This window comes from Nanorana parkeri, unplaced genomic scaffold (genome assembly GCF_000935625.1).
Source record: "Nanorana parkeri isolate BGI_ZX_2015 unplaced genomic scaffold, ASM93562v1 scaffold2229, whole genome shotgun sequence".
NCBI classification, from domain to species: Eukaryota; Metazoa; Chordata; class Amphibia; order Anura; family Dicroglossidae; genus Nanorana; species Nanorana parkeri.
In genome coordinates, this window is record NW_017308497.1 from 69,276 (window position 1) to 82,167 (window position 12,892).

General features: G+C 49.0%; 1 protein-coding gene and 1 non-coding gene across 2 annotated transcripts in view; one reads left to right on the forward strand and one right to left on the reverse strand.

Annotated features, from left to right (window-relative positions):
* CHCHD5 (coiled-coil-helix-coiled-coil-helix domain containing 5) overlaps positions 1 to 4,110 on the forward strand; it is a 4,338-nt gene extending 228 nt beyond the window's left edge. Inside the window, exons 2-3 of the mRNA XM_018573085.1 lie at positions 927 to 1,053; positions 3,946 to 4,110. Coding sequence (XP_018428587.1) covers positions 927 to 1,053; positions 3,946 to 4,110 — 292 coding nt within the window. The remainder of the gene's footprint in view (positions 1 to 926; positions 1,054 to 3,945) is intronic.
* Positions 4,111 to 9,662: 5,552 nt separating this feature from the next.
* Positions 9,663 to 9,735, reverse strand: TRNAV-AAC. The gene has a single exon. It is a non-coding gene; the product is annotated as a tRNA-Val (tRNA).
* Positions 9,736 to 12,892: the final 3,157 nt, after the last annotated feature.

A 12,892-nucleotide genomic window follows, 5' to 3' on the forward strand; every position in this document is an offset into this window, starting at 1 on the left:
CCCCCTCCCCCCCGCAATACCGATCCCTACAACAGAGTCCTGCTCATAGACTTCTCATTACATTCTCTGATTGGCCCATAGACCTTCTATTGCAGGTGTAGGCAACTTCAGTCCTTTCAGATGTTGTAGAACTACAAGTCCCATGAGGCATTGCAAGACTCTGACAGCCACAGGCATGACTCCCAGAGATATAATGGGATTTGTAGTTTCATCACAGCTGGAGTTCTAAGGTCGCCTGCCCCTGTTATATACTCTCACATGAAAGGTGATCTGTGTTTCAGGGCACATCCCATGTGAAGGATTCTGTCCCTGGGAGGTGTATTGGACGTCGGATTTCACACGCACGCTGACATTTATTGAAGCCTAGACTGGGGTTCAGTAAATGGTGGGCCGCGGGTCCAGACACGGAGCGAGAGGCGGTTCTGTCCAGACGGCAATGGGTCACCTGTGCCGGGTTATGGTTGGCTGGCTGTAGCGGATGTTCTGGCTTCACTCTCCGGTGGCAGCAAACAGACAACCGCAGTGCAGTCACTGGATGCTAGGCGCTCCAGCGTCCTGCCAACCAATGATGTCACATGTTTGCCCCGCCCCCCAGCATCACAGGAGGAAGGAGGAGTAATGTATTCTGTCCAGACCTGCAGCCTACTCTGCCCACTGGGGCAATCAGTTTGAGGGGGAACATTAGTTGCCCCCCATCAGAGTGCCCCCTTGCATCGTCTGCCCCCGTCAGAGCGCCCCCTTGCATCGTCTGCCCCCGTCAGAGCGCCCCCTTGCATCGTCTGCAAAACATGTTACATTAATTGCTAATGTTAAAGGGGCACTGTGATGGGGACAACTAACCCGGTGTAGGCATTGATTGATTGATAGTTATATCAGCTTTATGTGACATTGTATCAGTGACCCCCTCCCCCGCTGTTCCCTCACAGGCAGGCCGCGTTGGAAGTCACAGCCAAGTATTGCCGGAATGAATTGGATGAATATGGACAATGTGTGGCCACCAAGCCGGGGACGTGGCAGAGCGATTGTCACGAGCTGAAGGTCAAGGTGGCCCAAATCTTGAAATGCCCGGTGCTTCTATGTACGGGGGATCATGTGACCTCCTTCCTTTCCTCCCAGGATGCAGTGCTCGGACCTGAGCAGCCAATCACCCGGTGTAAACACTGTCACGTGGGGGAGGGGAGCAGGTCATCAACCCTGTGTAAGCTCTGACACCGAACATACACAAGGTTTACACTCGGGGGGGTCTGACAGGCAAACAAAGGGAACCTGTCACTGCCCTGGCAAAACAGGCAAGCAGTGCTGGGCACATGTATTGGAAAAATCCCAGCGACTGTCACTCGCGGCTCCCTGCAGGGATTCCCCCTCCCCGCTCCGATCCTCCAGCGCTGACTGGCGGAACGGATGGGGGAGGGAGCGGGTACAGCTGACTCTGCCTCTAGATAGGCAGAGCCAGCTGTCAATGGGTGGATCCAGACAGTTTTGTCGGGATCCGAACCCGGCTGCGGCGTCTCAGGATACCGCGAGCTACAGCTCCCTATATACTGAACCTAGGGTGACAGGAGGACGCTAGTTTGTGTCCTCCCGTTACCCTAAGGAGAACTATGGGGAAAAGCCTTAACCCCATAGTTCTCCTTTAAAACAATATAAGCCTTGACTTACTGTTGACCTTCCCCCTCCCCCATTTTTGCATGTTCAAAAGAAGGTTACAAAAGAAAAACCAAAACCATTTTAATATTCCTTTTGTGATACTCTTGATGAGTTGTGAAGTGCGAATGCCCCCGGGTTATAACCACGGGTTCACAAATGCTCCCCTGACCCATGGGGGCCGGTGTGAAAGTATAATGGGTGCAGGCAGGGCAGCCATCAGAAATTTTAGGGCCCCTTACACGGCTTTAGGCCGCCCCCCCCCCCTCCCCGCTGGACGCAGGGCTACTGATGGCTACCCTGGGTGCAGGAGTGACTTCCATCCACCTTCCAGGTGTCCTCCGGACTTTCTCTAATGTCACACTGAATCCCATTTATAACGGAGGACAGACGAGATTCCGTGCATGGACGATGTTTTCATTGCACCCTCTTCTGGTTTCCTGAGGAGCTCCGGACCCGGTTATTCCAGACATATTCTCTACACGGGGCCCTTAGCATAGCTTCATCCCCTCACCATAAGGGATCATGTGACAGGTGCCCTTTAAATCTTATCCATCAGTCTTCTATGATAGCGGGGTTGTCACATGAATCCATATTACTGAGCAAGTCTGCACCTGTCACTCGTCCTGATAAAGATCCAAGCTCCGCCCCCAGGATGGACTACAATCTCAATACAAATCAAGGTTGTCACCCTCCAGGAGGAAGGACAGCGTCGGAGATGATTGGAGGATCTACAGCCGAGTGATACACAAATCAGAGACATTGTTGCTCGGAGTTCGGGGACTCGGATGGAGTTTTGGGATTGATCTCCGGAGTTTCATGTCACTTTATCTCTGGAACGTCTCACTAGAGAGTACGGCGAGGGAATCGGGCGCTTTCCCCGCAGGATCCTCTACAGATCTGACCTCTAGGTGGCAGTGTGATCACAACATCAAATATCCAATCGAAAGCTTCGCATTTAAATATCGTGAATTTCTCTGCATCAGATCTGGCTCCGACTCTCTCAGCTCCGCTTCCCTGAACTTCCTGCCCAATACAAGATCACAAGGGACAAGAGCAGTCTACAGTAGCCGCCTATCTACTAGCATGGAGGAGGGAGCAGAGGAGAAAGGGGAGTGGCTTGTCTTGGTGTGTCACACACAGCTTACTAGCACACACAAGGGTGACTCTATAGGACCCTGCGAGAGAAAGGGGGCCACCCTAATGCAGGATATCGGGGCCAGTGCTCAGGGGACCGGCGGATTCTGCAGGAAGATAAAACGTCTAAACATCCATTGTAAGGGATTTAAGTGGCATTTGAAATAACTTAAAATCTTTTGACTTTAATACCACTTTAAACATGTTAAGGACGTGTGTAGCTGAAGCTGACCTCCACCCTTCCCTTCAGTCTTCTATCTGACCTCCGGCCTTCCCTTCAGTCTTCTATCTGACCTCCGTCCTCCCCTTCAGTCTTATATCTGACTTCCGGCCTTCCCTTCAGTCTTATATCTGACCTCCGTCCTCCCCTTCAGTCTTCTATCTGACTTCCGTCCTCCCCTTCAACCAGCCTTCCCTTCAGTCTTACATCTGACCTCCAGCCTTCCCTTCAGTCTTGCACAGTGGTAGCGGCTCCTCTCCTCTGATATCACTGCACACTGAGAGCTTCTCACAATGTGCATTAGAAGATGCAGCAATTTAGATAGAGCCCGCCTCATTTCCTGCTAGAGGACATCCAGCATCATCCAGTCTTGCCTCCCCAGCCTGACTTTCCTGGCCCCGCCCCTTTTTCATTTATAGGATTTCAATCATGGAGGCTCAGCATTCTACATGCAAATATAGCCTGCCAGGGAACACTCACTCCTCCAGTAATCCCTGCCATGTAAGTCCTAGTTCCGGTACATTCTGGGGTGATATACAGGACATGAGGCTGTGCTTGGTTTCTTATGCTCCTCGGCTCCATCTAGTGGAGAGAATGCTGTGTGAACGGCATATGTCTCGGCAGATGATTTATAAATCATCTCCTAGGAGTACTGCTGTATTGTCTGGCCGTTGGGTCTGATGCCAGATACCTCTGTATTCTCTGTACTCGGCAGGCGTGCTCCAAACACTTATATGGACCCCACAGGTGAGATCGGACTGGCCTCATCACCACCATTGTAGTGCCCGGTGAGGACCGGAGACATTGTATCGTATTGTGAAAGAATACATTGCAGAGTTCCCGGCATCAGAAGCCGTTTGGTCATTATTTAATAACCCGCCGACCGGTCCTTGTTCGTCATTAGTACGATGTGGTATATATTGTGTTACAGATCTCCATTTCTTCTCCTGTCCTCCAGCCCCATCATACAGAAGATCCGTTCTCAATGTGCAGCTCCCTTTAAAGCCTTCGAAGAGTGTCTGAAGCAGAACCAAACGGCGGTGGAGAACTGCTCCGGACATGTCACCGAGTTCCTGCAATGTGCCGAGAGGGTCAAGCTGGCAGAATAGCATGGAAGAGGTGAGAGGAGCCCACCTACCTGGAATCCATTCTGGATGTCGGATAATGTTCTTCTTACGACATTGTGAACATTGGGGGAGCTTTCACATTGAAGGGCTGGTTAGCAAAGTGAATGAACTGATTTAGTTAAAACTGTGTAACTATCTTGGAAATTCAATGTAAGGGCTTGCCTTGATGGGTTTTGGGCTTGCCTTGATGGGTTTTGGGCTTGCCTTGATGGGTTTTGGGCATTGGGCTTTCCTTGATGGGCTTTGGGCTTGCTTATGAGAGCCCTCAGAATTTATTGACAGGTGCAGTTGACCTGCTTCAAAGCTGTCTGAGACATGGGGATGAAAAACCCACTTCAATACTTTTTCCATTTTTTTCCTGGTGATTGGATTTCATTTTGTAGTTTCTCATCATAAAAACTCTATTTTGTCTTCTCCACAGAGCTTGGACCAGATACCCGGACTGCCGACTACTGTCCAGAGCACAACCCAGGCGTTCAACATGAAGACTCTTTACTATTATGGAAGACGGCCAGAGACCGGCAAAGACTCCTCATGGTGATCACGTTCACCTCAATTGGAATTATGAATCGGGGATTGAAAATGCCAAGATTGTCTTCTGGCCTTCAAGAGACGGTGCGCCCTACAACATGTACTTACACCATTGAGAGAACCTTCACAGACTGAACAGCTGTTTATGTAAAAGGGAACTATGGCCAGACCATGGGAATTTGTACTCCTTATATCTTCTTTAAAACAATCCCTCACTGACCTCTGTAGCTGCAGGCACTGTGGAGGAATTCATTCTCAAGAGGTGACCTAAAGTCTTTCAAAGCTAAACATAGCACTCTGTTGGCCACCTGATTTGTGCTGACATTAGAGATGGGAAAAATCACAGGTGTTTTTCCCGTGTTGCGTCATTTCACACATTCACACACGCCACAAAATGTGAATGGGGCCTAAAGGTTCCTACTAACAATGAGTTGTGGTTCCCGACCCATGTGATCACCGTGGTTCCCGACCCATGTGATCACCGTGGTTCCCGACCCATGTGATCACCGTGGTTCCCGACCCATGTGATCACCGTGGTTCCCGACCCATGTGATCACCGTGGTTCCCGACCCATGTGATCACCGTGGTTCCCGACCCATGTGATCACCGTGGTTCCCGACCCATGTGATCACCGTGGTTCCCGACCCATGTGATCACCGTGGTTCCCGACCCATGTGATCACCGTGGTTCCCGACCCATGTGATCACCGTGGTTCCCGACCCATGTGATCACCGTGGTTCCCGACCCATGTGATCACCGTGGTTCCCGACCCATGTGATCACCGTGGTTCCCGACCCATGTGATCACCGTGGTTCCCGACCCATGTGATCACCGTGGTTCCCGACCCATGTGATCACCGTGGTTCCCGACCCATGTGATCACCGTAACAGCTAATCCTGCTGATCTCCTGCCAGCTGGCGGTTTATTCACAAACTTAACCTCTCCTTACTGCAGCCTGAAGATGACTGTGTGACCCTGTTTAATACTGTCAGATACAATTGCAGTATTAAAAAAAATGCAAATTAGTTTTAGAATTGGAAAATGAATTTTGGAATAATTGACCTTTTTGTCCATTTGTCAGCATATGATAAATAATACACTTGAGGAGCGTATATACTAAAACAATCTACCACGCATAGAAGTCATCCAAGTCTGGAGTCAGAAGGTTCATAGGCTGTCAGTCACTACCAATCTTTTCTGGGAGGGGGGAGCAGAACAAGCTGAGCTGCTAAAATGAAAAGTAAATGGGGGGAATTTAACAGAATCTGGAGCAGTTGCCCATAGTAACCATCAATCAGCTTCTCTCTTCAGTTAAGCCTTGAAAATGAAAGATAGAAGCCGATCGGTTGCCATGGACCGATGGTCCAGATTTTGGTAAATGCCACTTAATGTGTTTTTGCTCAGTATGAGTGGGCTGCGGTTGATGCGTGCTGTGGTGCATCTGTTATCACAGCACATTATAATGTGCACGGGTCCTTAAGGACTTCAGTGCTTCTGCTGTGAAGTTTGAGGATGAATTACTCCGCGGTTCCTGCAGCTACAGAGGTCAGTGAGGGCTTGTTTCCAAATGTAAATGTCTATAGGCTGCCGCGTCGCTAGTCTTAAGGGGCTTTCATGAGACAAATCTATGCACTTCCATTGCCAACCCTCTTGTGAGCATGACTGTCATGGACTAGCTGCACTCCTTACTTGGTGTCCTGAAACAAGTACGTAGTTGGTGAGATCAAACTGCTGACCTTCAGACATTTTTTTGCACCAGGAACGATGACTTCCCCCTTGGAACCTTAAAGTGTATTTCCACTTTTACAAAAAAAAACCCTTACCCCTTAGATGTAATGTTGCAGCAGGTAAGATGGCTGATTCCAGGATTTTTCTGAGCACCTTCACAGTGATCTGTCCTTATAGAAAGACTCGGGACTGAAATTTGAGGATTGTGTTTCTCTCATTAACTTCATTAACATACAATGCAGAAGCGAGGGTTGCAGTCCTCTTAACTCTTTATTAGGACAGGCAGTGTTTAGATCTACTTTACAATTATATTGAAATGAGCCAGCATAGTACAGACAGGGTTAATACAGACCCTATCAGCCCCGCCCCCCTCCTAACATTACAAAGAAGGAGAAGCAAATAGAAATGTTAACCCTGACGAAGCCAAGAAACCCTAACCCAAGTACGAGCCATTTAAACAGCAAGAAGCTTTTTTTTTAAAATAATATGTTTAAGGCCCCATTCGCACTGAGCGACACTCACCTCGCGCGGATTTCCACGCGGCGGGTTAGCGCAACGGTTCGGGCGACCTTCACCGTCGGGCTGCATTAAAAAAAAAGGAAAATCGCGCGACATCCGCAGGAAAAAGGGTCCTGCAGGCGCGATGGGCGACATGGAGCTGTACGTTAAGACGGCTCCATTGAAAGTCATTGGACGGCGACTTCTCGCGATATCGCGGCGGAAATTGCGAGAAAAAACGCCCAGTGTGAATGGGCACTAAAGGAGAACTATGAGGTCAGTGCTTTTCCCCATAGTTCTCCTCAGGGTAACGGGTGGACACAAACTAGCGTCCTCCCGTCACCCTAAGCTCAGTATACCGCGAGCTACAGCTCTCTATATACTGAGACCGCCGCAGCCGGGACGGATCCCGACATTACTGTCTGGATCCACCCAGCTGCGTGAGTGACAGCTGGCTCTGCCTCTCAGCACTGGAGGATAGGGGAGGGGGGGGGAATACCTGCAGGGATCTGTGAGTGACAGTCACGGCTCTCTGCAGGGACAGGATCGAGAGGTGAGCGAACGCCGGTATGTGTTCGCTCACTTCCCGATCTACTGAGCCGACCTGTGACAGTCTCATTGTCACAGGTCAGCTAGAACTACGAGGTGAGTGATTTTCGCTCGCCTCATACTTCTCCTTTAAGGTTTTGGTGGGTCATAATGATCCTGATTATTTTATTTATGTTTTTTTTTACATCATAGTAATAAAAAAAATGTATTTAAAAGTTCTTTGTGAAAAACGCGTCGGATTTCAGGCTGCAGACGATGTAATTTTCTAAAACGTAAAAAAAATTCAGTGCAACATGGCAACATGAAGGCGTTGTGTGAACTATTGGTGGCCCCCAGCGATGTCATTTCCTGCTTCTCTGGTTGGCTCATTAGTTTCCTCCGGCGCCTGCTCTAAGATGCAAGTCACATTTTAAGCATTCCCTTCAACAGAAATATCACTCCCTAAGGGTTAAAGACTGCTAAAGGGATGCCGACATTGCAGCTTTCCTCAACAGAACACTGAGATTTCACCAGGTGGCTATAATGAGATCAGATCCCCCCCAAATTAGGGATCAGACCCTCCCATTCAGGAAGCAGACTCTCCCATTCAGCAATCAGTCCCATTCAGGAACCAAACCTTCATGTTTAGCAACCAGACCCTCTCGTTCAGGAATCGTTCAGAAAGCCGACTCTGCTAAGCTCTCATCCTATTGACAGAACAGCGGCCGCTGTTCTGTCATTAAGATGAGAGCTTTGCAGAGTCGGCTTTCATGTCACTGCCGGCTCTCCTAAGCTCTCGTCGTAGTAACAGATGGGCGTCCCTGGTAACCTGGGCCCATGGTTACCTGGTAACCAGGGATGCCCATCTGTCATTACACACTGAGAACCCGTCGGAGCCGCAGTGATTTTACAGCGGCTCCGCCAGGTTCTCCGTGTACTGAGGAGCCGCAGTGTAATGTCCGAAGGCGTCCCTGGTTACCAGGTAACCATGGGCCCAGGTAACCAGGGACGCCTTCTGTCATTACACACAGAACCCGGCGGAGCCGCTGTGATATCACTGCGGCTCCGACGGGTTCTCAGTGTAATGATAGAACAGCGTCCCTGGGATACAAATGGCATTACCCGGTAACCAAGGGGCGCTGATCTCTCTGCAAGTGGCCGGAGCCAGCCGTGAGATGACGTTCGGCCAGCTTTGAATTTCCCCTGGGCTCAGTCGAGCCGAAGCATATGCCTTCCTATCGACTGAGCCCCTCGGCCAACTTCGGGGGTGGTACGGGCTATACTGAATAGCCCGTACAGCAGCCCTGAACCGAAGGGGTCCCGGGGCCGAAGCTACGGCTATATCCTGCGGTAGCTTTGTGAATAACCCCCTTAGTGTTATTCTCATGTTAACCTGGACATCTGGGTTTCAATTCGATCTGCTCAGGAAAGGGGGAACCAAACCAGTGATGAAGGTTTTCCTGTATCGTGTTTTAAGTTGTCAAATACATTTACTTTATAGCCAAGCGTCCTTCACCCTCTGCGGATACGACTTGATGGGGAACAAAAACAGCCAATGAAATAATGGCGAAGCTCCCAGCCTGTCGGGGATGGAGGAAAGTCAAACAACATGCAATGGGGGCATCCACTAGCACAGCGGTCGCCAACGGGTGGTCCGCGAGAACATTTTGGTGGTCCCCTCGCCCCCTCCGATGCCGTGCAGGCTGGGCCCGTCATTGAAGCTGCACGGAGGCCCCCGGGGGGCTGACTCGAGCAGCGGCTGTCACAAGGAATGCGCGGCTCTCAGTACAGTGCGGGCTCTGCAGGAGGCGGAGCATCTCGTCAGGACCCGGACTGAGCAGGATGCGGGACATAGAAAAAGTGGGGAGAAGCCCGGTAATAGTGGCTCAGTGTGGGGGAAGGGGAGGCACGGGGGTGGTTGGGGGCAGTGCTGAAGCTACCGCGGGATTTAAAATGATGAATTTAGTGGTCCATGAGGTCCGAAAGGTTGGCGACTTCTGCCATAGCAAAAAAACGCATTTTAAACAAATCAGAAATATTCTGAGGTGCATAAATCAACGTGCTAAATAGGGGCATGAGGTTCTCCGCTCTGACTTTTGGTGTTTGAAATTTGAGCAATGCAGCCACAGTATGGGGGGGAGGGTCACATGATCCTTTTCGGGTTTTTGGCTGACAGGAGCAGCTGCAGCGTTGCCTCATTCTTTTCACATTAGAGGTCTGTTTGGAAAAAGAAAAGAAAAAAATGAACCTGTTTCCGCCCGGTCTCGAACCGGGGACCTTTCGCGTGTTAGGCGAACGTGATAACCACTACACTACGGAAACTTCCTGTGAGGGTCATCTGCCTTCATAGGGAAATTTCAACCCTATTCGGCTACACGTGTCACATTTTGAGCACCCCCTGCAATGGACATTTTATTTTTGCTGAGACCCTCCCATTCAGGAATTAGACCCTCCCATTCAGCAATCAGGCCCTCCCATTCAGGAATCAGACCCTACCATTCAGGAATCAGACCCTCCCATTTAGGAATCAGACCCTCCCATTCAGGAATCAGACCCTCCCATTTAGGAATCAGACCCTACCATTCAGGAATTAGACCCTCCCATTTAGGAATCAGACCCTCCCATTCAGGAATCAGACCCTCCCATTCAGGAATCAGACCGTCCCATTCAGGAATCAGACCCTCACATTCAGGAATCAGACTCCCATTTAGAAATCAATGTGCTTTTGGATTGCGGTGATCATGTGCTTGCTGAAGGTCTATCCACAAAATAAACCTTTTTAGCCAGCAGATGGCACTGTAGCCTAAAGAAGATTTTGCCTTTGTCCACTTCAAGACCAGGTGTTTAGACCCCCTTCCTGGCCAGGCCATTTTTCAGTATTACCCTATCCGGCTACACGTGTCACATTTTGAGCACCCCCTGCAATGGACATTTTATTTTTGCTGAGCTACTCCCCCCAAGGGTTGTCTACTTATAACGGGCTGCCGACACTGCAGCTTTCCTCAGAACACTGAGATTTCACCAGGTGATTATAAGGAATGCAGGCCCTCCTGTTCAGGAATCAGATACTCCCAATCAGAAATTACAACCCTCCCATTTAGCAATCAGACTGCTCCCATTCAGGAATTAAACCCTCCCATTCAGGAATCAGACCCTCCCATTCAGCAATCAGACCCTTAAATTCAGGAATTAGACCCTCCCATTCAGGAATTAAACCCTCCCATTCAGGAATTAGACCCTCCCTTTCAGGAATCAAATCCTCTATTCAGGAATCAGACCCTCCTATTCAGGAATAACCACTACACTACGGAAACTTCCTGTGAGGAGCAACTGCTGAAATGGAGGAATTTCAATATTATACAGCGACACGGGTCACATTTTGAGCACCCCCTGCAATAAAAAAAATATTTTTGCTGAGAAATACCCCCCAAGGGATGTCTGAGATTTCACCAGCCGATTATAAGGACAGAACGCCCTCCTGTTTAAGAATCAGATATTCCCAATCAGAAATTAGACCCCTCCCATTCAGGAATCAGACCCTCCCATTCAGGAATCAGACCCTCCCATTCAGGAATCCGACCCTCCCATTCAGGAATCAGACCCTCCCATTCAGGAACCAGAACCTCCCATTCAGGAACCAGAACCTCCCATTCAGGAATCAAACCCCTCCCATTCAGAGATCAGACTGCTCCCATTCGGGGATCAGACCCTCCCATTCAGCAATCAGACCCTCCCATTCAGCAAGCAGATTCTCTCATTCAGAAATCAGACCCTCCCATTCAGGAATCAGACCCTCCCATTCAGGAACCAGAACCTCCCATTCAGGAACCAGAACCTCCCATTCAGGAATCAAACCCCTCCCATTCAGAGATCAGACTGCTCCCATTCGGGGATCAGACCCTCCCATTCAGGAATCAGAACCTCCCATTCCGCAAGCAGATTCTCCCATTCAGAAATCAGACCCTCCCATTCAGGAATCAGACCCTCCCATTCAGGGATCAGACCCCTCACATTCAGCAATCAGACCACTCCCATTCAGCAATCAGACCCTCCCACTCAGGAATCAGACCCTCCCATTCAGAAATTAGACCCTCCCATTCAGGAATCAGACCCTCCCATTCAGGGATCAGACCCCTCACATTCAGCAATCAGACCACTCCCATTCAGCAATCAGACCCTCCCACTCAGGAATCAGACCCTCCCATTCAGAAATTAGACCCTCCCATTCAGGAATCAGACCCTCCCATTCAGGGATCAGACCCTACTATTCAGGAATCAGACAACTCCCGTTCAGAAATTGGACCCTCCCATTCAGGAATCAGACCACTCCCATTCAGGAATCAGACACTCCCATTCAGAAATTAGACCCTCCCATTCATGTATAACACCCTCCCACTCAGGAATCAGACCCTCCCATTCACAAATTAGACCCTCCCACTCAGGAATCAGTCTGGGAAGGACACACAGCTTTTTCTTCAGAACAGAAAAAAATTCAGAATCTGCAATAAAGTTTTGTTAAAATCCTCGCAATGTACACAGATCACCGGAGGAAGATTGTTGTTCTTTTCTCAACAAAAGTGGAGTTACACTTTAAATGATAAGGTTTACACTCATACAATGCTATTATTAGGGCAGGCAGCAATAATCCACTTGGCATCTGCAGTCTGTAGATTTACATTCTGAGGATTGAGGAAACATTCCTAATTTAAAAGAGAGGAACATGCAGAGGTGCCCACTGCCAGCTGTCAGACCAAACAGCCAAAGGCTTCTTCTACCAATTGGGAACCGATCAATGTGTTTTTGGATTGCGGTGATCATGTGCTTGCTGAAGGTCTATCCACAAAATAAACCTTTTTAGCCAGCAGATGGCACTGTAGCCTAAAGAAGATATTGCCTTTGTTTAATACTGTAATCATCAGATGCAATTGCAGTATAAAAAAATGTCATCACATTTTGATCCATTTACCATAAAAATAGCTAAGTTGGGTATTTATAAAAAAATGTACCAACTTAATTGCGCTCATTAAATTAAAATTATTTAGGTAGGCAAATTAGTTGTAGAGTCATCGTCACGTCTATCTGGGCTTGAATTACCTCTGGTCAGGAAAGAGAGAACTAAATATAGTTAGTGAATGTGTTTGTAATTGTGAAGTACGTTCTCTTTACAGCTACCTGCCCTTCGCCCTCTGTTCATACGACTTAGGGTTAGGGTTCGGGGGAATACTATTAGGGACTATGGCGGAAAAAAACAGCCGGTGAAAATATTGGCTCCACTTTCAGGCTGTCGGGACGTCCCATGAGGGCGGAAGGTGAAACAATCGGATATCTGATAGCGAATCGCATTTAATGTAATTAAATAGAAAGTAATGTAAGGCGCATAAACATGCTAAATGAGAGCACGGCGTTCCCCTTTACTGACTGTGGTTGAGAATTGAGGAATGCGGCTGCAGTATAGGGGTCACATGATCCTTTTTTGGGG